The sequence below is a fragment of the Pogoniulus pusillus genome, chromosome 31, assembly GCF_015220805.1.
Source record: "Pogoniulus pusillus isolate bPogPus1 chromosome 31, bPogPus1.pri, whole genome shotgun sequence".
NCBI classification, from domain to species: Eukaryota; Metazoa; Chordata; class Aves; order Piciformes; family Lybiidae; genus Pogoniulus; species Pogoniulus pusillus.
Genome location: NC_087294.1, coordinates 248,751 through 271,670, shown reverse-complemented (window position 1 = coordinate 271,670; position 22,920 = coordinate 248,751). Strand labels below are relative to the sequence as shown.

Genomic DNA, 22,920 nt, shown 5'->3' with positions numbered 1-22,920 from the left:
CTGGCTAAGCTGTCAGCCCATGGCTTGGATGGCAACACTCTGTGCTGGGTTAGGAACTGGCTGGGGGGCCGAGCCCAGAGAGTGGTGGTGAATGGTGCCACATCCAGCTGGCAGCTGTCACTAGTGGTGTCCCTCAGGGATCAGTGCTGGGCCCCATCCTCTTAACATCTTCATAGATGATCTGGATGAGGGCATGGAGTCAGTCATCAGCAAGTTTGCAGATGACACCAAGCTGGGGGCAGATGTGATTGGGTTGGAGGGCAGAAGGGCTCTGCAGCGGGACCTTGACTGCCTGGACAGATGGGCAGAGCCCAATGGGATGGCATTCAATAGCTCCAAGTGCAGGGTGCTGCACTTTGTCCACAGGAACCCCATGCAGAGATACAGGCTGGGGTCAGAGTGGCTGAGAGCAGCCAGACAGAGAGGGATCTGGGGGTGCTGATTGATACCCACCTGAACATGAGCCAGCAGTGTGCCCAGGTGGCCAAGAGAGCCAGTGGCATCCTGGCCTGCATCAGGAATGGTGTGGTCAGCAGGAGCAGGGAGGTCATTCTGCCCCTGGACTCTGCACTGGTTAGACCACACCTTGAGTATTGTGTTCAGTTCTGGGCCCCCCAGTTTAGGAGGGACATTGAGATCCTTGAGCATGTCCAGAGAAGGGCAACGAGGCTGGGGAGAGGCCTTGAGCACAGCCCTACGAGGAGAGGCTGAGGGAGCTGGGATTGGTTAGCCTGGAGAAGAGGAGGCTCAGGGCAGACCTTATTGCTGTCTACAACTACCTGAAGGGTGGTTGTGGCCAGGAGGAGGTTGCCCTCTTCTCTCAGGTGGCCAGCACCAGAACAAGAGGACACAGCCTCAGGCTGTGCCAGGGGAGATTTAGGCTGGAGGTGAGGAGAAAGTTCTTCCCTGAGAGAGTCATTGGACACTGGAATGGGCTGCCCGGGGAGGTGGTGGAGTCGCCGTCCCTGGGGCAGTTCAAGGCAGGGTTGGACGTGGCACTTGGTGCCATGGTCTAGCCTTGAGCTCTGTGGTAAAGGGTTGGACTTGATGATCTGTGAGGTCTCTTCCAACCCTGGTGATACTGTGATACTGTGAACCAGGCTGGGCGCAGCAGATATGGCTGCTCTCTGGCTGAACCAGGCTGGGCTCAGCAGCAGGCTGCTCTCTGGCTGAACCAGGCTGGGCTCAGCAGAGAAGGTTAGCTCTCCTGCCAAACCAGGCTGTGGCATTGCTGCTTTTTAGGCTCTTGGGAGTGACAGGACTGGGGGGAATGGAGCAAAGCTGGAGGTGGGTAGGTTCAGACTGGACGTGAGGAGAAAGTTGTTCAGCATGAGAGTGGTGAGAGGCTGGAATGGGTTGCCCAGGGAGGTGGTTGAGGCCCCATCCCTGGAGGTGTTTAAGGCCAGGCTGGATGAGGCTCTGGCCAGCCTGATCTAGGGTAGGGTGTCCCTGCCCATGACAGGGGAGCTGGAACTAGATGATCCTTTCCAACCCTGACTGATTCTACGATTCTATGAAACTGCTTTGCAAAGGGACCAGGTGTGGCTAGGCAGCATCTGTAGGGAAGGAAAACTTGCTGTAGCAACTTTAATATGTATTCCTGATAACTGTGAACCTGCAGCCAGTCAACCCTGGCTCAGTTTAGCTCCCCCCCTCTCTTCAGTTGAGCTTTCAAACCTTGCAAACATGTGTCTACATGATTTTTTTTTTTTACTTTGCTGTAGGCTGGGTGTGAATACGAAACTTTCTGACATTGACATACCACAGATGATGTGAAGCACAGTGGGTGACAGAGGCAATAATAACACAAAAAGCTGCACCTCTGCAAAATATTGTCCCTTCCACTTGCTCATCTTACAGCAGGCCATATTAAATATGACAAGGTGCAGCAAATTAGCCTAAGCAGTTTGTCTGAATTTGGCTGATGTTACATGCAACAAAGAACAGAAAGTGTTTCACAAAAGATATCTTCAGGGAAGGACAGAATACTGTCTTTCGGTGTTTTTATCTTTTGCTGCTTGCAAAGCTGGCAGGAAACACAACCCCACGAGGGGGCAGTGCCAACACGGGAATCGGCAGCACTGTCTTCCAAAGGGCAACTCCCGTTGGCGCCCATTCCCATGTTGCCTGTAGACAAGACTTTTAGTAGGGAGCATTGCTTTCGTGGGAAGTAGCCTTAATATTATCCTAAGTATGCCTCACTTGGTGTGATATGAAAGCCCCTCTTGCCGGGACTACGGGTACAAACTGCAATTTAATTTAAGGAAAAACTACTTTGACAGTGACAGAGCAACTGGAACAAGCTGCCTGGAGAGGTTGTGGGATCCTTCTCTGCAAACTTTAGAAACCCACCTGGTTTGTTCCTGTGCAACCTGATCTAGGTGAACCTGCATTAGGAACAGGGTTGGACGAGGTGACTTCTGAAGGTTGCTTCCAACTGCAACCATTCACTGCTGAATGCCTATGTCACCTCTGTGAGTAAGCTGTTCCCTTAATCTTCTGCCCAGCCTGATTGATAGTGGGGTAAAGCTGTGTTTATAGCTTAGCCTTTTCCATTTCCTGACTTCCTAAATATCTAAATTTATGTATAATATCCTGTTTTGGAAGATATTCCCACTAAAACTGAATCTGTTAATAAACTAAACTAATTTTGCATATAGTTTTGGAGATGGGGTTTCAGGAAAATAAAATAATTATATTTTTATAATCCTTGACCACATTGATTCTCTGCCTCCACAACAACAACTTCCATTAAAATTTGTAAGGAGAGAATACATTCCAGTTCAAGAAAAGATTTGTCCCTGCAATGCATTAAAAAAAAACCCCATGATCAATCATCATGAAGTCATTTAAATGCCATTCTGCGTAGAACAACAGCCTGGACTCACTGGTAACAGCACCTGTCAAAGGCACAGTATCTGACTGTTTACTCCTATTAGTAGATTACTATCACTACAAGAAATTCAGATGTAAACAGAGCAGCTGTAATGTAGGAGGAGGACACATGGAAACAACAGTTTCTGCTAGCAGAAGAGACCTGTTTCTTCTTTGTGGCACTGGTCTCACATGACCACCATGATGTCTTCCAGTGGCTTTCTGGTCAGAGCTGGCACAGTAGCATCTTTCTTGGGATAGCCAACAGGGAGCAGCATGAGTAGCTTCTCATTTGCTGGGCGCTTTAGCAGTGTCCGGAGTTGGGGCCCACAGTTGAGGGGTGTAGTGGTCACCGTGCATAGTCCTGCGTTCTACAGGAGACAAACAGCAACAAAGTGATACAGAGGTCTGTGCGCTGCATTTGTAGCCACTGTTCCCACCAAACCTGTACATATTCTTCTACTGAGTACCCCAGAACCGCTGCTTTGTTAGACTGCTGCAGGCTACAAACACCTGATTTACTCATAGCCTCAGTAGGACCACAGAAGATGCCTGCTTTTCTAAACAAGTACTCCACCCCAGCAACAGCACATTTTGCCTGACATACATGTATGCTGTACAGCAGAAACCTGCCTGCAATGCTCAGTGCAATGGGGGACCCATGAAGTTGAGAGGCAGTTTTGAGGATATCACTGGAATATCATCCCATTGGGTTCATCTAGCTCATACAGAGAAATGTTTTGGTTGCCTCCATAGAGCTGGCAGGAAGATGCCTTACAGTTTTGTGAGCACTTATTCCTGCTCAAAAGCTGTACTTCAAATGGACAGGAACAGAGGCTCTGCTTCAGAAATGTCACGGGAGTCTGTTGTCATCTCTCACAGTGGCCAGTGTTCTGGCTTACATCAAAACCCCAAAATATATCTATGTATCACTGCTCCTCTTATATGAAATCTCACAAAAAAGCTAAATAATTCGACAAATAATAAAGATGTAACAATATTAATGATGTAACAATATCAAAGATGTAACCACACAGCTCAGGTGCTTCCTGAGAATTGCACATGTGAGTTTCAGTCTCTTCTTCTATGTAAGGCAAGAATTTGGTGGGTTTTGAGATATAAAAATCAGCCAGGCATAGGTGTTCAGACAATGGGCCTCTCATGTTGAAGAAGTCTCTATGTTGAGGGAAAGAACTAAAAATAATGGTGTTGCTGAATGTTATTGTCTCTTCAATGTTGTCAATTTATTTCCAAGACCTGAGAAAGAAACAGTACTAAGGAGATTAACAGCTGGTAAGGAGCCTGAGAAATGCTACTCAGTGGTGGGCTAACTCTGGCAGAAGTTGAGCCTTGTCACTCCAACTGCTTCTGACTAACATGCTAGTGCTGGTTCTCCCCATTCCCTGTGAATTCTCTTTGCTCTCAGCTCCATGGTGGGAAAATATAAAGCATTGTGCAGTTGCAGAGCAGCAACATCTCAGCAATGTGCTTCAACACTGTTCACTTCTCAGATTTGCTAAGAAACAGCCATGCAGGAAGGGAAGTGTCACTCAAAAGACAATGGAAGAAGAATGTCAGGTCTTGCCAGGAAATTGGCCTGACACAAGATGTGGCACCTGCTGACAGTCCAAGCTAACTATTGGAATAGCTTCACTGTTTAAACACCTGTGTGAACACACCAGAATGGAACACTGAGAAACTACTGAGAAAATCCAGCTGGCTGGTGTCAAACATGCTGAGCTTTAGAAATCACTTTCAGAAAAGCTTCAGAAAGACTTACTGAAAAGGCACAGCCTGTTCTGTGAAATACATCCATGATTTCGCCCCCACCAGCATAATGTACTAAAAATTATTTGAAGTTAAACTGTATTTTAGTGATTAATTCAAAGAAGGGGCCAGTGTGGCACCTCAGAGCCATGCTTGAGTAGTCTTCAGGCCATGTCAATTCTGTTAGCATAAGGCAGAAACCACAGGGGCTGAAGGCTGAAAGAGGTCTGCAAGTAAGCTGCATTACTTTTTTCTTCTTGGCAACCAGTACTGAGGACAGAAATCACCTTCTCAGATGTAGGCTTGTGCAGAATAACTTCAAAACTCAAAAATCAAAATGAAGACATATTGCAGAAAATGGAGTAATCCAGAGAGCTTTTACTGTTAAAATACAAATTGGGTTCTACCCTCTTTTGTAATTCAAACTGATACATTGACTCCCACATATTGTGTTGGTTCAGCCAACATACCTGCAGTGCAGCAAGCAGAACACCACAGGCAATAGAAACACTAATTTCATTGTAGTAGTGGGTCTTCTTTTTGCCGTTTGGATGCCGCCCATATACCTGCTTGAAAATCAGGATCAGATATGGAGCAGTGTCCAAGTATTCTTTGATCCAGTTTGTTCTGCAAAATAATAATGCTTTAAGATTTTGCAACCTTTTTGCTTTCCAATAAATCACATTTGCTCTCTGCAAAGGGGCACTGAAGGTACAGCACAATTATAGCAGCAGACTAAAGCTTAGACCATTTACTACAAAGGAGTAAGTATTATCAGCTTAAATAGAAACATTCCTTAAAAAACATCAGACAACAAACTGTGGTGGAGGGTCACATACAGGTCCAGATGGCCGTGTTTACAAATCTATTCATGCCCGGACATGTTGTCCCCCCGAAAGGTGTTACCCTGCCCAAACCTGGGGAAAACAAATCAAGGGGGACAAAGGAGCACAATAGGACTGGTGCCTTCGAGTCTGGCCTGCCTGCTTGAAGGTTGAAGCAAACAGGTTGTGTAAGCTCACTGCTTAGGGTGGGGATCCGCCTGAGCCCCCTCCGTATTTGGGGTACCGGACACGTGGATTTCACCTTATTTGGTATGTTTTGGCCTGCTGCCAGACCCTTATTGGACAGAACTGTGGCCAAGGACCATCAATCTCGGGCACAAACCTCATAAAAGGGACAATTCAGTGCTCCTGCCACCTCTCCCCTCCTCCACCCACCGCCGCTAGCCGCTTTGCCACTTTTGGGGCCACCGCCGCTGCATGATTCCAGCCCACAGCACCTCGCACCAGCCCAGGGAACTGACCAAGGCGCTCCCGGCCAGCTGCCGCCCCAGCCGCCCTCCCCAGCTCGATCGTGCCCGTGGAGCCTTCAGACAGCGCGCCCCGATAATCCCTAACTGAACTATTCAAACCCATGAGGGTCAACAGCGTGGCTGTGCCGCACGTATTGGGGATCACCGAAACTGACTCCAGCCAGTGAGTAACTGAGCAGCCTTGATTCGAGCATTAGACTCTCAGTAATTTTACCAGTGGCACTTTCATGCCACAAACTAAATCTTTCCAAACCTCTACTCAATTCCTGATTTTGCTGTAAATAGACATTCTGTAATATAATTTCACAACCGCATACAAAGAACTTGTGTGGGGTAGCTGTAGATAAGTTTGGGGAAAAGGGGGAGATTCCTTGTGTATATAATATTAAATTATTCAAACCCTTTTAAATTCGGCCTCATATTTCATCCCCCCAAAACCCAGATAAACCCCTTCATAACACAAAACCGAACGCAAACAAAAACACACAACTGTGAAAAATGGTTCCCATGTCAATAAAAGAATGGCAAAGCAGAATATAAGAGTATGAGAAAATGAGAATCTGTCACTGTGCGAATGGCAGAGCAGGGTGTGTTGGAGCTAACTAAGCTGGAGACGTGGGAATCTACGAGCGATAACAGAAAGCGCTGTGAAGAGATAGCCCCCTGTGAATAGGGGACATGAACAAAACAGGGGTGTGCCAGAGCTCTCTGAGCAAGGCTAGGGATGAACGATAACAGAAACCACCATGAGCACGGTAGATAAGAGACCGTAAAGCAGGCGACTGTGAAGATGCAAATAGCTGAGTCACAAAGACACCTGAGGAAGACTCGTTACTTCAGCCTCACGACCACCAGAGAGAACCCCAGGAGGATTAGCAGGCATGCGCAACAGTTCCAGGAAAAACTGCAGCCGTTTTGGGCAATGATAAAATCTGGATTACACTGCTCTGTGAGTGTGTGTGTGAGCGGGGAATAAAAACCCTGCAGCTGCATGTGTGCAGTGCGCAGCTGTGGAGATAAACTGCCTGCACCCAGCGCTGCTCCTGGCTTGCCAAAATAAAACTCCTTCAACTTAGCTCTAAGTTTTTGGTGGCTCAATTTTAACACAACCCCCCAGAAAAACAGCAACAAAATCAACAAAAAGTCCCACAAACACCCCCCACCGAACTAACAACAACAAATCTCACAAAAGTAAACTTGAAAGGATTTCTCAGTTTTAACAGATTCAGCTGGGGAGTTGATGCACTTCACTCTGAAAAGAGGAACCGTATAAAAACAGGAGGTAGTTCTCGACCTCTTTTCTATGAACTGGCCTCACAAGCACTTGCCTTTGAGATCATTTATTTCCTGAAATTTTGCAGACTTGCAGCTCCATCTGTTACCTCCAGGACTTTTTTGTGATTGCAGGGAAAACTGCTGGCAGAAGAATTCAAAAGTGTAATGCTAAATATATTCTCAGAGCAAAAAATGTTCTGTTTCTGCATATTTCAGCCCTATCAGAATTCACTTGGTTCTGAATTTTTTATGACAATATATACAATTATAATGTAGGATTTAGAAAACATGTTCTCACTCAAAATGCTGCCTTTCAGTTGTTTACAAAGCACATAAGCACCTGAGAAATAACATTATGAAACAAGTAGGGCAAATGAAGCCTATGAAGCTTTGCACATATGCTTCCTTTGACAAGCCAAGACTTGGTAGATGTCTTCCTATCATGTGAAGATAAGTAAGTCAGGAAGAGTTTGGAGGGCATTTGGAACAATGAAATATTGCCTAATTCAGCACTTGCAGGCCTTGGGTCAAGATCCCAATGACTTCATGGTTTCACAGAATCACAGAACTTTAGAGGTTGGATGGGACCTCCAGAGATCAAATACAACATCCCTGCCAAGGCAGGATCCCCTAGGGTAGTTTGTACAGGAATGTATCCAGGTGGGTTTTGAAAGTCTCCAGAGAAGGGTATCCCACATAGTTTGACAAACAGGACAAAACTGGGATAAGAGTTACGACACCAGTGTTACAAAAAAAAGAAAAAAAAAAGGCACCTAAATGCTTGGAAAATTCTCAGGATAGAGAGTGTCTAATCCCTTTTACTAATCAATTTTATGAACCAGTCACCAAAGCAGTACTCTACTCATCATTTAAAGTCAATCTTGGAAATAGATTGAAAGTGAGAGGGAACAGAAATTAGAAAAGGTCACTAGAAGAATTCAAGACAAGCTTATTTTTCCTTTTATAACTTCAATTTTCAAATTGTGCTGCTTTCAGTAAGATTCTCATCATCTTGAGAATCACGACAAAGCCATGAGACAGAAAAGAACATACACAATGTAAGTCAATTCATCTTTCTTTTGCTAAGACTGAAGCACACAGACATAGTGAGTTTTCGTATTTTATGTATCATCATGACCTTAGAACAATTCATCCAGGAAGGACATAGAGGTAATAAATACTTTTTTTCAGCTCCTGCTGCGTGGGAATCCTACTCTCCTCAGACAGCAGTCTTTACTTCCCAGCTGTCAATTAACAAAATACCACATTATAGTGACAGTGGCAACTCCCTGGCTGGAGCAGTCTCTGACCCCACCTTCCTTCTTTTTCTGAGATCAGGACATAGGAAATACAGCTGACCTCCTGAGCAGCACCAGACAACTGGGGAGTCAAGGAGCACAGACTTACAAGAACATTTTTTAAATGAGGTTTTGAAAACTGAGACAACTATTTTCAGGTTTGGGGTTGCTTTTTCCTTCCTGAAATCAATTGAGAAGGAAGGAAAGAAAAAAAAAAAAGGATAAAAAAAAAAAAGCAGCATGACAACAACTTCCCAGTATAGCTTCCAACCCCCTAGCAGACTAACATGTTCATACCTCAGTCTTTTCAGGTCATTAACCCATGTGTCTCCCATCCTTCTTTTGTAGTTGATTTCTTCTTCTTCCTCTACAATCTCACGAATCTTATGCTTTAAATATGAATCTTGTACTATCACAAAGGTCCAGGGCTCAGTGTGTGCTCCACTGGGTGAAGTACCTTCATATAAAAACAGGGGAAGATTAAAACCTAGGAAGGACAGTGAGCAGTGAGAGGCATCAGCTCTTCTTTTCAGGCTTTCAGGCTGACTGACAGAGCAATGCAATGACAAAACAGTGGATAAGATGGGAACAAAAGGACTGAGATAAATTCTGGCAGACAATCCTGTTCTTTTCTTTCTCAAAGGATGTGAAGTCCTATTCAGTGACAGAGGTTAGTCCTTCCATACAGCCATCTTACCAGAAAACAAAATTAGGGATCTGTAAAAATTTCTTTGTGCTTCTTAAGATGAGGCAGTATTATGGTGCAGTACATGCATTCAGTGACATTACTGCAAAATATTATACCAAAAGAGTCACGGGGTCTGACTATGTAACTAACTCTGAGATGCAATTTTAGCTGAAGGGCAAAGCTAATGGCAAGTAGGGAAACAAGGCTAAGTGATCATCAACAGGAATCTGTTGCTGACTAGCATTAGGAGCTGCATGCTGCAGACATGTACCATATTTGAGTTTGTTGTTCCAAAACAAGCTGGAGTATGTAGGTGTGCACATATTAAATCTGCACTTGCTCATTCAGTCCTCATCATTATGCGCCAACACCACTGGAGAATATTTTAACTGCCTAGAAGTCGAAAAATACAGTTATTTGTGCAGGTTCACAGACAAATAGGTCAAGGAGACTGTTTAGATCTCACATGTTTTAAAACATTTTAAGTTCTTGAACACATTCACACACACACAAGCTAGTTTCTGACATAAAGCCGTTCAGGCTGAGTAATTCCCAATCAGTCGATGGGTACTCATTCATTATGAATACTGTGTTAGTTTTAGTTTTAGAGTGGACAGAAAGATATTTCAACCCTCCCAAAAGGAGAAAAATTAAAATGCTCCTCACAGAATTGGAAATTTAAAGGGAAATACTATTTACAAATATTTGCACTATTTATACAAATGCAAAACACCCAAATTCACATTTCAGCTTACAACAATCTCATTAAGCCAAAAACTATTCCAACAAACCAGATTTCAATGCCCTCCCAGGCCTCCCACCATTCCTCCCTACTCCCCCAAGCTAAGCAGAATGGTGCAGCTACAAACCCAGATTTGCCAAGGCTAAGCCAGGCTGCAAACCTCCCCCACATCACAAGAGATAAAGGATCTGCACTGGGAAGGGAGAGGCAGAAAAGGGAAAAAGGGCTGAATTGACTCTGAAACCCAGTTATATAGCAGATGCATGGCTTATGGGATAAAGTAGCAAATGATTACCATTTCCTGCACGTATCTAGTCCCTTGGAGGACTTTTCAACTCTATGGTTAAGATATACAGTCTTAAACCCACAACAGCTACAGATGTACCTAGGGAAAGCATCACCAAATGCCAATTCCCTTGGCTTTTCCACCTCATTTTTACACAGCTGAACACTGATCCTTTCTCTTTTGTTCAGACCTCGAACCACTCAGTGCCATACCTGCTGTCCTGATGATGTTATCGATGACCTCTCTGGGGACCGGCTCATCACTAAGAAACCTGACAGACCGCCTCTTGTTAAGAAGTTCATAAAACATCTGTGACCTTTTAATCATTTCAGCCTCAGAGTAGCGTTCTGCAGAGAACGGGATGTGGGCAACATTTTCATCAAGTCCCTGCCACTCTTCATCAACCTCTGTAAGAAAATAAAAAGCAGTTAGAGTACTATTTTTTTTTTCCTGGAGAAAGCTGTTTATATCTTTGGCATTCACTACTGTAGTGCACTTTGTCCTGCATTGGTATACATTGCAGTTCCACACCACTGGAAAGGCAAAGTCTGAGGCTGTAGCTGACACAGTTCATTGATTCCTAGCTCCAACTACTGAATAAACAACTTGTTTAAATACCAAGAGGCAGGATGGTCCTGGCTGGCTGTAGCAAGTGTTATCCACAAAAAAGTTATGCCTTTCTCTGCTTCAGTCTGCAAGCCTGCTTTAAAAAATGGGTTACCAGTTGAAAGAGCAGTGGAAAGGTTTTAGCCCACTGCTCTCAGTAAGTAAACGTGAACATGTGTGCTCCCTCCTGAGCAGACTAATAAAAGAAAATACTTAGTTTAAGGAGATGGCTTAAGTACCAATATGTGTAAAATTGCCTCTGAAGAGCTGAATGTCAGCTTCTTCCATATTCATGTTTCATAGCAGAAGCATTAGAAGAATAGGCTCTGCACACATGTGACTTTGTGCTTAAGTTCTTGATTTCATGATAAAAGCATAAGAGGAAATCGACGTCAGGCATCTGCACTTAGGATAACAACATATCAAATGTAGGATATCATATTTCCTGTCTTTAATTTAGGAACTCAAAATGGTTCCACATTTCACTTAAATCTGTCTTATTGGGTTTTTTATATACCACAAAATACCGCTTCTGTTGTCTCTGAGATCTCTCTCTTCTGCGTTCCTAGAATCAGCAGGGATAACATTTTTTGCAACTATGATATAGATGTTAAAGCCATTGAAATTCTGCATTTTGACTAGTCAATAGTACTGAGCAGTCTGGCACAGAGGGCTGAGTCAGGAAAAAATATTCTAATATTTTTTTCATCACCATTACACTATTATTATGGAATCATAACAATCTTTGGTGAAAATTCACATGGCAATTCTTTTTGTGTTTCAGTTGCCTTAGAGATCAGGCTGATTTTTTTGTTCATTGTATAAACAGCAGTGGAATATTCACAAGTGTGGCTCACAGCATGTGTAAGAGGCTGTAAAATATCCAGTTTCGTATACTGAATCTAACCAGAATTATTCGGGTCTCCAAACAACATAGATTTCATTTTGCATACCAGAAGTCACCCAGAATATTTGTTTTGTTTAGCATTTCATGCCTGTGTTTAGCAACCTCAGCTACAGTCTGCAAGGACCTGCATCCACAGTAATGGGCAGTAATGAGCCCTTGTAAAAATTGCACTCAAACTGAAAAGGGGAGAAGATGCCTATTCCTAGTGTTCCCTTTGTGGGTTACATTTAGTAACGTAGATTGTTTACTATTTGTTAGCAATGAGCTGACAAGGATTTGTCCCTTGCTAGGATTCCGGTGATCTCTTTCAGAAATTTCCACAACACTTTCATTGCTGTTCCTGTATCCTTCCAATCCCTTCCACACTTCTCCTTGCCACTTTCAAGGACCCCTATGTAAAAGCAGGTATCCACAAGGAAAGCTGAGAGGATGGCTGGCAACCAAAGTATTTAAGAGAAAAAGTGATGCCCCAAAAATGTATAGAATATGCCCATGGATACAGACAGGGCAGAAAATCACAGAAGCTTTGGGCACATAACATCTCCTGCAGACTTCTCTCAAAGGACTTAAGGGCCTGGCAGCTGGGTAGTCTCCTAAATTCGTCTTGATTGACTCAGTAAAATTAATTGTCCCTCTCCAAATCCAACTTTTGCATAGCAGGTACTGACAACAAAAACATGGGGTGCTGAACCAAGATGTAGCAGTCACATAGAATGACACACATCTTCCTTTAATCCACAGGCACTTGTGTGAGAGGAGGTTTTAAATAGGAGAAACATTTTTCTCATGATAACAGAAAAACTTTCTAAAATAAGCTGAAGCTGTGCAGTGTTTATCAGAGGGCTTAACATGACCAGAAAACTCTATTGAAAGTAGGCGCTAGTTTAGTGCCTTGGTGAAAATTTCAGGTCAGCCTGTAGTATTTGTGATTATGCCAGTGTGCTGGAGTGATGATCCCTGAGCATTTCACAGATTTACCACGTTGTACTCTGCACTGGTTAGACCACACCTTGAGTGCTGTGTTCAGTTCTGGGCCCCCCAGTTTAGGAGGGACATTGAGATGCTTGAGCGTGTCCAGAGAAGGGCCCCAAGGCTGGGGAGAGGCCTTGAGCACAGCCCTACGAGGAGAGGCTGAGGGAGCTGGGATTGGTTAGCCTGGAGAAGAGGAGGCTCAGGGCAGACCTTATTGCTGTCTACAACTACCTGAGGGGTGGTTGTGGCCAGGAGGAGGTTGCTCTCTTCTCTCAGGTGGCCAGCACCAGAACGAGAGGACACAGCCTCAGGCTGCGCCAGGGGAAATTTAGGCTGGAGGTGAGGAGAAAGTTCTTCACTGAGAGAGTCATTGGACACTGGAATGGGCTGCCCGGGGAGGTGGTGGAGTCGCCGTCCCTGGAGCTGTTCAAGGCAGGACTGGAAGTGGCACTTGGTGCCATGGTCTGGCCTTGAGCTCTGTGGTAAAGGGTTGGACTTGATGATCTGTGAGGTCTCTTCCAACCCTGATGATACTGTGTGATACTGTGATACTGTGATACTGTGAATGCCCCTGGGAAACAGACTATTTTTAGCCTAGGAAACAGTCAAATAAAACTAACTCTAGAATTCAAGTATTTTAATGGGTTCTCACTATTTAATTTCTTATGATGAGGTTTTTATCAAAATTCAGAAAGTAGGAAATGGCATACATTCAGGGTACTGTACTTCTTATTCAGCTGCTGCTGAAGACTTCATAGGCTAACTTTGCCTCCAGATAAGATCCAAGCCTCATTTGGGTCATAATTTTTTCTAGTGTTATTGCAAAACTATTGCCACCCATTTTGAGTTATAGATACTGAAGCTAGTCTTAGAAATATCAAAAATGCTAAATCAGAGCAAAGGTTGGAAGAAATGTGCATAATCTCTGTACCTGATTTTGAAACAGAGAGAAGAAAGACAGGTAGGTGATAAACCATGAATGCGCAGATTAATGTTGATGTAAAGAAGCATGAAGAGTAAGATCACAGGATCACAGGATGTTAGGGGTTGGAAGGGACCCAAGGAGATCACTGAGTCTAGAGCAGGACAATCCTATCTAACACAGATCACACAGGAACATATCCAGACAGGCCATGAAAGGCTCCAGAGAAGGAGACTCCACAACCTCTCTGGGGAGCCTGTGCCAGTGCTCTGTGACCCTTAGAGTCAAGAAGTTCCCCCTTGTGTTGAGACAGAACCTATTTTGCTGCAACTTACACCCATTGCTCCTTGTCCTATCTCAGGCAGCAGTGAGCAGAGTCTGTCCCCCACCTCCTGGCAGCCCTCAGATATTTATAAACATTTATCCAATCCCCTCTCAGTCTTCTCTTCTCCAGACTAAGCAGCCCCAGGTCCCTCAGCCTCTCCTCATAAGCCATGCCCTCCAGTCCCCTAATCATCCTCGTAGCCCTCTGCTGGACCCTCTCCAGCAGATCCCTGTCCCTCTTAAACTGGGGAGCCCAAAACTGAACACAGTATTCAAGATGAGGTCTCAACAGGGCAGAGTAGAGGGGAAGGAGAACCTCCCTTGATCTGCTGGACACACTCCTGCTAATACAGCCCAGGACCCCATTGGCCTTCTTGGCCACAAGGGCACATTGCTGTGCCATGGGGAACTTGTTAGCCACCAGGACCCCCAGGTCCCTCTCCACAGGGCTGCTCTCCAGCAGATCACAGTATCACAGTGTCACAGTATCACAGTATCATCAGGGTTAGAAGAGACCTCACAGATCATCAAGTCCAACCCTTTACCACAGAGCTCAAGGCCAGACCATGGCACCAAGTGCCACTTCCAGTCCTGCCTTGAACAGCTCCAGGGACGGCGACTCCACCACCTCCCCGGGCAGCCCATTCCAGTGTCCAATGACTCTCTCAGTGAAGAACTTTCTCCTCACCTCCAGCCTAAATTTCCCCTGGCGCAGCCTGAGGCTGTGTCCTCTCGTTCTGGTGCTGGCCACCTGAGAGAAGAGAGCAACCTCCTCCTGGCCACAACCACCCCTCAGGTAGTTGCAGACAGCAATAAGGTCTCCCCTGAGCCTCCTCTTCTCCAGGCTAACCAATCCCAGCTCCCTCAGCCTCTCCTCGTAGGGCTGTGCTCAAGGCCTCTCCCCAGCCTCGTTGCCCTTCTCTGGACACGCTCAAGCATCTCAATGTCCCTCCTAAACTGGGGGGCCCAGAACTGAACACAATACTCAAGGTGTGGTCTAACCAGTGCAGAGTCCAGGGGCAGAATGACCTCCCTGCTCCTGCTGACCACACCATTCCTGATGCAGGCCAGGATGCCACTAGCTCTCTTGGCCACCTGGGCACACTGCTGGCTCATGTTCAGGTGGGTATCAATCAGCACCCCCAGATCCCTCTCTGTCTGGCTGCTCTCAGCCACTCTGACCCCAGCCTGTATCTCTGCATGGGGTTCCTGTGGACAAAGTGCAGCACCCTGCACTTGGAGCTATTGAATGCCATCCCATTGGGCTCTGCCCATCTGTCCAGGCAGTCAAGGTCCCTCTGCAGAGCCCTTCTGCCCTCCAACTCAGTCACATCTGCCCACAGCTTGGTGTCATCTGCAAACTTGCTGATGACTGACTCCATGCCCTCATCCAGATCATCTATGAAGATGTTAAAGAGGATGGGGCCCAGCACTGATCCCTGAGGGACACCACTAGTGACAGCTGCCAGCTGGATGTGGCACCATTCACCACCACTCTCTGGGCTCAGCCCTCCAACCAGTTCCTAGCCCAGCACAGAGTGTTGCCATCCAAGCCATGGGCTGACAGCTTAGCCAGCAGTTTGCTGTGGGGGACAGTGTCAAAGGCCTTGCTGAAGTCCAGATAGAGCACATCCACAGGCCTCCCCACAGCCACCAAGCAGTCACCTGATCATAGAAGGAGATCAGGTTGGAGAGGCAGGATCTGCCCTTCCTAAACCCATGCTGGCTGGACCTGAGCTCTTTGCCATCCCTCAGGTGCTCTCTTATCACCCCCAAGCTAACCTGCTCCATCAGTTTCCCTGGCACTGAGGTCAGGCTGACAGGTCTGTAGTTCCCAGGTTCCTCCATCCCACCCTTCTTGTGGATGGGGATCACCTTGGCCAGTTTCCAGTCTCCTGGGACCTCTCTGGTGAGCCAGGACACCCTCCCAGTCTGTACTGCTGCAGTTTGTTTTTCCTTCCCTGGTGCAGGACTCTGCACTTGTCCCTGCTGAACCTCATCTGCTTCCTCTGTGCCCAGCTCTCAGTCTGCCCAGGTCTCTCTGAATGGCCACACAGCCTGCAGCTGTCTCAGCCAAGCCTCCCAGCTTGGTGTCAGCAACAAACTTGCTGAGCAGACACTCTGTGTCCTCATCAGTGTCATTGATGAAGATGCTGAACAGGACTGGACCCAGCACTGATCCCTGGGGAACACCACTGGTCACAGCTCTCCAGCTGGACCTAGCACCATTGATCACCACCCTCTGAACTCTATCTTATAACCAGTTCCTAACCCACCTCACTGCCTGCTCTTCTACCCCACACCTCCTGAGCTTGCTCACTAAAATGTCATGGGAAACAGTGTCAAAGTCCTTGCTAAGGTCAAGGCCGACTACATCCACAGGTCTCCCTGAATCTACCCATTCAGTTATGGCATCATAAAATGCTGTCAGGTCAGTCAAGCATGACTTCCCCTTGGTAAATCCATGCTGACTACTCCTGATAACCTTCTTCTCTTCCAAGTGCCTTGAGATGCCCTCCAGCAGGAGCCACTCCATCATTTTTCCAGGGATGGAGGTGAGGCTGACTGGACTATAGCTCCCTGGAACCTCTTTCTTGCCCTTTTTGAAGAGTGTAGTGCCATTGGCTCTGCTCCAGCCCTCAGGCACCTCTCCTGTCTGCCACCGTTTGGCAAAGATGATGGAGAGTGGCAGAGAGATAACCTCAGCCAGTTCTCTCATCACCCTTGGGTTCATCCCATCCAGACCCATGGACTTGTGAATGTTCAATAGGTGCAATTGATCCCTAACCCAGTCTGCACTGACCAGTGGGGAGCATTCCCTCCTCCAGGCTTCCTCTCCTTTATCCAGGGTCTGGAGTCCATAGGGGAGTTCAGCCTTTGGTGTAAAGACTGAAGCAAAGAAGGCATTCAGTATCTCTGCCTTCTCTGCATCCTCAGTTATTGTGGCTGCCTCCTCTTTCAGCAGTGATCAAATTACTTGATGAGTTGGGAGAACTGAGTTGGATGCTTTACTTAATCTAAAGAGAGTGTTGCTTGTGGTCAGTTGAGTGCAGAGGCCTAGACAGCAAACTGGATGAGCTACAACTGCCTGTGGAAGCCATGAAACAAAACGTGATGAAGAGGGAAGAACAAAAATGCAGTAACAACAGTACTTGCTTTGAGTGGTGCAGGAAACATATAAATAATAATAAAGAAATAAGCCATAACTGATATTGTGGTAAGGCTGTAAAGAAATAAAAGACTAATATGACTTTAAAAAGCATTGCTTTTTGAGATGCACTGTCTTCTGGGATAGTGTGACAACTATAAAGGTCCCCAAGGTTACATCTAGATCAGGATACATCTTTAAGAGCGTCATATTGCCTCAACTAAACCACAGAAATGCATAATGGTAAAGGTTGGAAGGGACCTCTGGAGATCATGTATTCTGACTTGCCTGCTAAAGCAGGGTCACCTAGACCAGATTGCACAGGAACATATCCAAGCAGGTTTTGAACGTATCCAGAAAAGGCAAATCCACAGTCTCTCTGGGCAGCCTGTTCCAGTGCTCCATCACCCTCCAAGCTCTTCCATTCATTTAAGCAAAACCTTCTGTGTTCTAGTTTATGCACATTTTGCTGCAACTTACACCCGTTGCTCCTTGTCCTAAGTAAGTAAGTAGATGTGGTGGTAGGCCTGATAGGCCAAACATGGACTTATCCATGTTGGCTTGCTCAGACATGTTCCCCTGCTCCCCCTACTTCTGTGCTTCATGAAGCAACCATGGGAGGGGGAGGAGAAAGCCCTGACTTCACCTAATATGGTAAGGCTTGGCAAAGTGCCATTCCAATTGGCTACTCTATGTCCAATGCTCCATTAGGCTGGATATTCATAAAAGAGATAAGCAGGTAGCACAGGGCTGCTGCTGCTTCATTTTGCATCCTGAATTTGCCTGGAGAGCTGACCAGGAACAGGCTCTAAATGGCTGCAGGGGATCGGCCTGCACAGCCAACGTGACATTGTGCCAAGACTGCACACTGCATTGCGTCCTGCCTGCCTCTCTGCAAGTCTGCTGTCGAGACAGAAAGTCCTGGAGATACACAGATCGTCCAGAGGACCAGGTCAGAGACTGTGCTACAGACTTCCAGCTTCCTGAGAAAAGGGCCTGGGAAACTCCAACAGCAACCTCTCCACATACTTTTGATACTGTTTGATTTATACTTTGTGAGTAAATACTTAAAAGCCTCATCCAGTATAATATTTGCACTTGCCATTTTAAGAAATAAATGATCTAGTTCTGTCTGTTCCCTGCATGTATAAATTTCCAAACTCTGCATTTTTGAACCTTGCGAGTAAGTTTTCTGCTGAGTTTTAATGTTAATAAACAATTTTCATAGTTATTAACAATCATCACTTGGATATCAAAATTAACACAGATTATTAATTTTGCATAGTCCATCCCAGTAGGAGAGGTCTCTTACAAGAATTACCACAAGCAATGAGTGCATTTTCAGAAGAGATAGAACGTTTAGGTTTTTGAACACTGCTTTGTAGTCTTTAAGTAAAACACATGACCAAAGTGTCCACAATTAAATACATAGTAATAAAAATTCTTTGCTATTAATCTCTGCAACTGTTCTCCAAAGTAACTAGGCTACAAACAAAATTCAGCCTCATGCTCCACACTACCATAGACTGGGTCTTATCCACCAGTCACTTTGATTTGAATGTACGACCAAGAAAGTCACCATTATCACAGAATCATAGAATGTTAGAGCTTGGAAGGGACATCTAGAGACCGAGTCTAACCCCTCCTCACAAAGTAGCATCACCTAGGGCAGGCCACACAGGAATACATTCAGGTGGGTTTTGAAAGTGTCCAGAGAAAGAGGCTCCACAATCTCTCCAGGCAGACTGTTCCAGTTCTCTGTCATCATCACTGTAAAGAAGTGTCTCCTCATGTTGAGGTGGAACCCCCTGTGTTCTATCTTGTACCCATTGTTCCTTGTCCACACTAGAAGAGAGCCCTTGTGACACATCATTCAAGACATAGCTAATTACTAATCACACATAGGCTAGTGTAAGACAGAACTAGAGAGACACACGTACAGACCACTCTTGCCATTCCACAGCAAAACAGCCTCTTATTCTGGATCTCACAAACAAAGGAAAACATTGCAGGACAGATGGATATACACACAAATCTGAAACACTGCCAGTTAAAGCATTAAGGAAATGGGCTGCATGAATGGTATACACTTAATCAAAGAACTGGGAGTTTGGCTGCCCTGAGAAATATCCTTCTCTTTGGCTACTGAAAACATAACACAGACAAGCTTGGGAGCACTTTGCCCTCATTCTTCTACCTTTCACTACCAGTAAGTGACTCTACTGAGTCTGCCCAAGCAGTTCATCTAATTACACTGAATGCTTTGCTGCTCAAAGGTATGCCACTCTCTGCGAAAACATCCTTGCTACTGTCACTTCAGGAATGGTTCATGGGCTGATGTCACTTGAGTAAGTTCAGTGCTTTTCTTTACAGAGCACTTCACCCTGCTGGCAAAGTGCCATCAGCTTGGTTATGAGCACATGTTGGAAGACTTGCTGTTCAGATGCCCCTTTCTGTCAGGAGGCTATTCAAAATTCATCATTTTAACTATGCCATTCTAGCTTTACAGAAGCACAGAATCACAGAATTAACCAGGTTAGAAAAGACTTATGAGATCACTGAATCCAACCTATCACCTAATACCTTCTAATTATTTAAAACGTGGCACTAAGTGCCACATCCAATCTCCTTTTAAACAGCTCCAGGGACAGTGACTCCGCTACCTCTCCAGGACCTCTCCAGTGAGCCAGGACTGCTGATAAATGATAGAGCACAGCTTGGTGAGCTGATCTGCCAGCTCTCATCACCCTAGGATAGATCCCATAGATGTGTGAGGATTCAAGAGGCTCAACAGGTCCCTAACTGCTTCCTCTTGGATTACAGGAGGCCTTAAAAGCATTACGTCTCATCTAACTCAAATTGTCTTCAGCATAACTTTAAACACAATCCCACTTGAGACATTTGAGTAGAAATGAGCTTTTCTGATAAGGTGAGATGCATCACTGAAGTGTTAGAATTTATGCAGCCGGTAAAATTTTCTTTACTATTAAGAAAAGTATTTACATTCATGTAACCATTCCAACATTTAATGCAGTCAGTGAAAATATTAATGCTGCCAACAAGGTGAGTATGTTTTGATCTTTAGTTATAGCATTAGCAGAGCAGCAGATCCTAACTATAATGGCCCTATTCTCTTCTCACTTACGCTAGACTATCGCCTGCTGAAGGAAAAAATTGCCTCAGCACCATGCAATTATTTTAATTTTGTTGGAGATAAATAATATGCCTGTTTAGTAAAGAGTTTTGTTCACATCACAAGACATTGAGGGAAAGACGATTACTTGAACATTGTTAAAACCAGCATAGCAAGAAAATCTAATCTAATTTTGGCTGACATGGTGCATTGAGAGTAGTTTTGTTTAAAAAGAAATAAATCTCCTTTTATCAACTCCTTAAGTGTGTCTATCAGCCTGCCTATATTTTGTTAACAATTTGAACATGGTACAGGTCCGAATATGGCACCTGAGTGAAGAGAAAAAATCAACTAGAGTATAAAATATACATGGATCTGTGGCAGTGACAGTCCTTGTCAAGAGCTAATATCTTTGTTTATTTAGATCCAAATTTTTAAACTGATGGAAAGAGCTCTAGTCAAAGGTGTCACTGATAATTCATAGACTGTAATTTGAGCTACCTACAGGAATGTTGCTGTTGCAGCAATTTAACTGAGCTAGTGTTGAAATTGAGCCACCAAAAACTTCTATAAGTTTAAGGAGTTTTATTTTGGCAAGCAAGAAGCAGCGCTGGGCGCAGGGGCGTTGAGCTCCGCAGCTGCGCACTGCACACATGCAGCTGCAGGAGTTTTGTTTCCCGCTCACATACACCTTCACAAAGCAGTTCAGTGCATATCCAAACACTTCCCGAAGCGGTTGCGTTTTAACCTGGAACTGTTGTGCATGCCTGCTAATCCTCCTGGGGGTCTCTCTGGTGGTCGTGAGGCTTCCTCAGGTGTCTTTGTGACTCAGCTATTTGCATCTTCACAGTCGTGTGCTTCACGGCTTCTTATCTACCATGCTCGCGGCACTTTCTGTTACGGTCCGCCCCTAGCCTTGCTCAGTGCGCTCTGGTACACCCCTGTTTTGTTCACGTCCCGCATTGACAGGCTGCTGTCTCTCTCAGCGCTCTCTGTTACCGCTCGTAGGTTCCAGCATCTCCACCTAGTTACCTTCCACACACCCTGCTCTGCCATTCTCTTACTGACACGGGTACCATTATTCACACTAGCAAGCCATTGGTGACAACGGAAATACAGGATAATTTTATACAGAATCTATTTTGGATTGAAGAGTGAAGAACACAACATGGAAACTAATTCTTACAGAAGTTTTGTATATTCAGGAAATTGTTCTCATGATTTAAAATGTTGCAAGTATCTATTTCTGGAAACTGATAGACAATTCTAATTCAAAACACAATGAACACTGAGAAAAGAAAAAGGGCAATAATGGTTCTTAGAAATATGTATACATGCAGAAAAAGAATTTAAGCTTCAAGATTCCTCGAAGCAGTCAAGGGAATGTATCACTGTGGCACTAAAAAACCCACAAAAATCCTTTGAAAACAGCTTGAGGCTGCATTAACTGCAAGTTTAAAAACATCATAGCAGTAGAACTCTGAAGATACTTATTTCACAAGGAAATACAAGGATATTACAGGGGACAGCCAGGAAGCAAAGTGTGGATCAGAAATCAATACTGAAAAAAAGAGGCATTCTGCACAGGTTTAAACATGCACCTGGGTGAACACATTAGCAGCATCACCACATTTTGTTAACTATTTGATCAACATAGCTCCCAAATTATCTCAGTGCTAATCCAGGTAAAGCTTTCATAAACATTCTCAGAAGTCACAGAAGGAGGACTTTTTTAGTAATTGCAATAAACCCATCTCCAGCTTTTCTGGGGGTACTGAGACCAAACATCTAGCACTGGGTGGTAAAGTGAGGTGAGATGCCTACAAAATTAGTTTGCAGAAACTCTGCTCAGGTCTTTCCTTTGCTTCCTTTAATGAGGTCTGGGAAAGGGCTGGGGGAAATTCAGCAGCATCTCCTTCCTTTCCCTACACTGTTTATGGAGTCCCTCATAGGTTTGTGATCTGCTGTGCATAGGGACAGACAGGGGTCTTTTTGCACTCTGACCTGTGGGTTCTGGAGGAAACAGCAGTTTACACCAAGGCTGATTTGACATGAGAAGAGCCTCTTTTCAGGGAGCTGACAAGCTCAGAGCATAGCAGCAGTGTAGTACTATGCATTGCTATCAGTGTGCAGAAAGTCCAGAAGATCACATTTACTTTACTCGTATTAGCAGATAAAATATAAACAACAAAAGTGTTCAGATGGATAGGATTTCTCTTACCTTCTTCCTCTAATTGGTTGTCAGTGCCATCTTTTAAATCTTCATCCACCCATGGACGAGATAGAGGCTTGCTTTTAGTCTCATGCTTAATCTTCTTCAGTATTACGCCAATCAAAACACATATAATGGCCACGAAGACTGGAGTTAGGAAAGAAAAGAATGCCATGATTGTTATCAATATAGAGTCTTTCTTCCAAGTTCAGTAGTTTCTCTGAAAAAGAGGAGGATGAAAAGAGCAAAACAGGAGTAAGCAGAAAGGGGTGGACCCAAGTCCTTGACCTTATTCTGCTTTTTACTTTTCAGCCACCACCCCCACACTCTCATCTGTGATTTGCTCCCTCCGTTAAGGAGACCCAGGCTTATATATTTTCTGGAAAGCAACTGCTTATAAATGGCAAGCAGAGGTCATACAACTCGATAAATGCTCTCCTGTGCAAAATAA

At 44.9% G+C, this 22,920-nt stretch overlaps 1 protein-coding gene across 1 annotated transcript; it reads right to left on the bottom strand.

Moving 5' to 3' along the window:
• Window positions 1-1,636: 1,636 nt before the first annotated feature.
• IYD (iodotyrosine deiodinase) lies at window positions 1,637-22,666 on the bottom strand. The gene is made up of 5 exons (XM_064169295.1): window positions 22,479-22,666; window positions 10,458-10,652; window positions 8,827-8,986; window positions 5,112-5,268; window positions 1,637-3,245 (listed from the first exon to the last, which is right to left on the bottom strand). The coding sequence occupies exons 1-5, from the start codon at window positions 22,642-22,644 to the stop codon at window positions 3,063-3,065; spliced, it is 861 nt and encodes a 286-aa protein (XP_064025365.1). The 5' UTR covers window positions 22,645-22,666; the 3' UTR covers window positions 1,637-3,062.
• Between the last annotated feature and the right edge of the window lie 254 nt (window positions 22,667-22,920).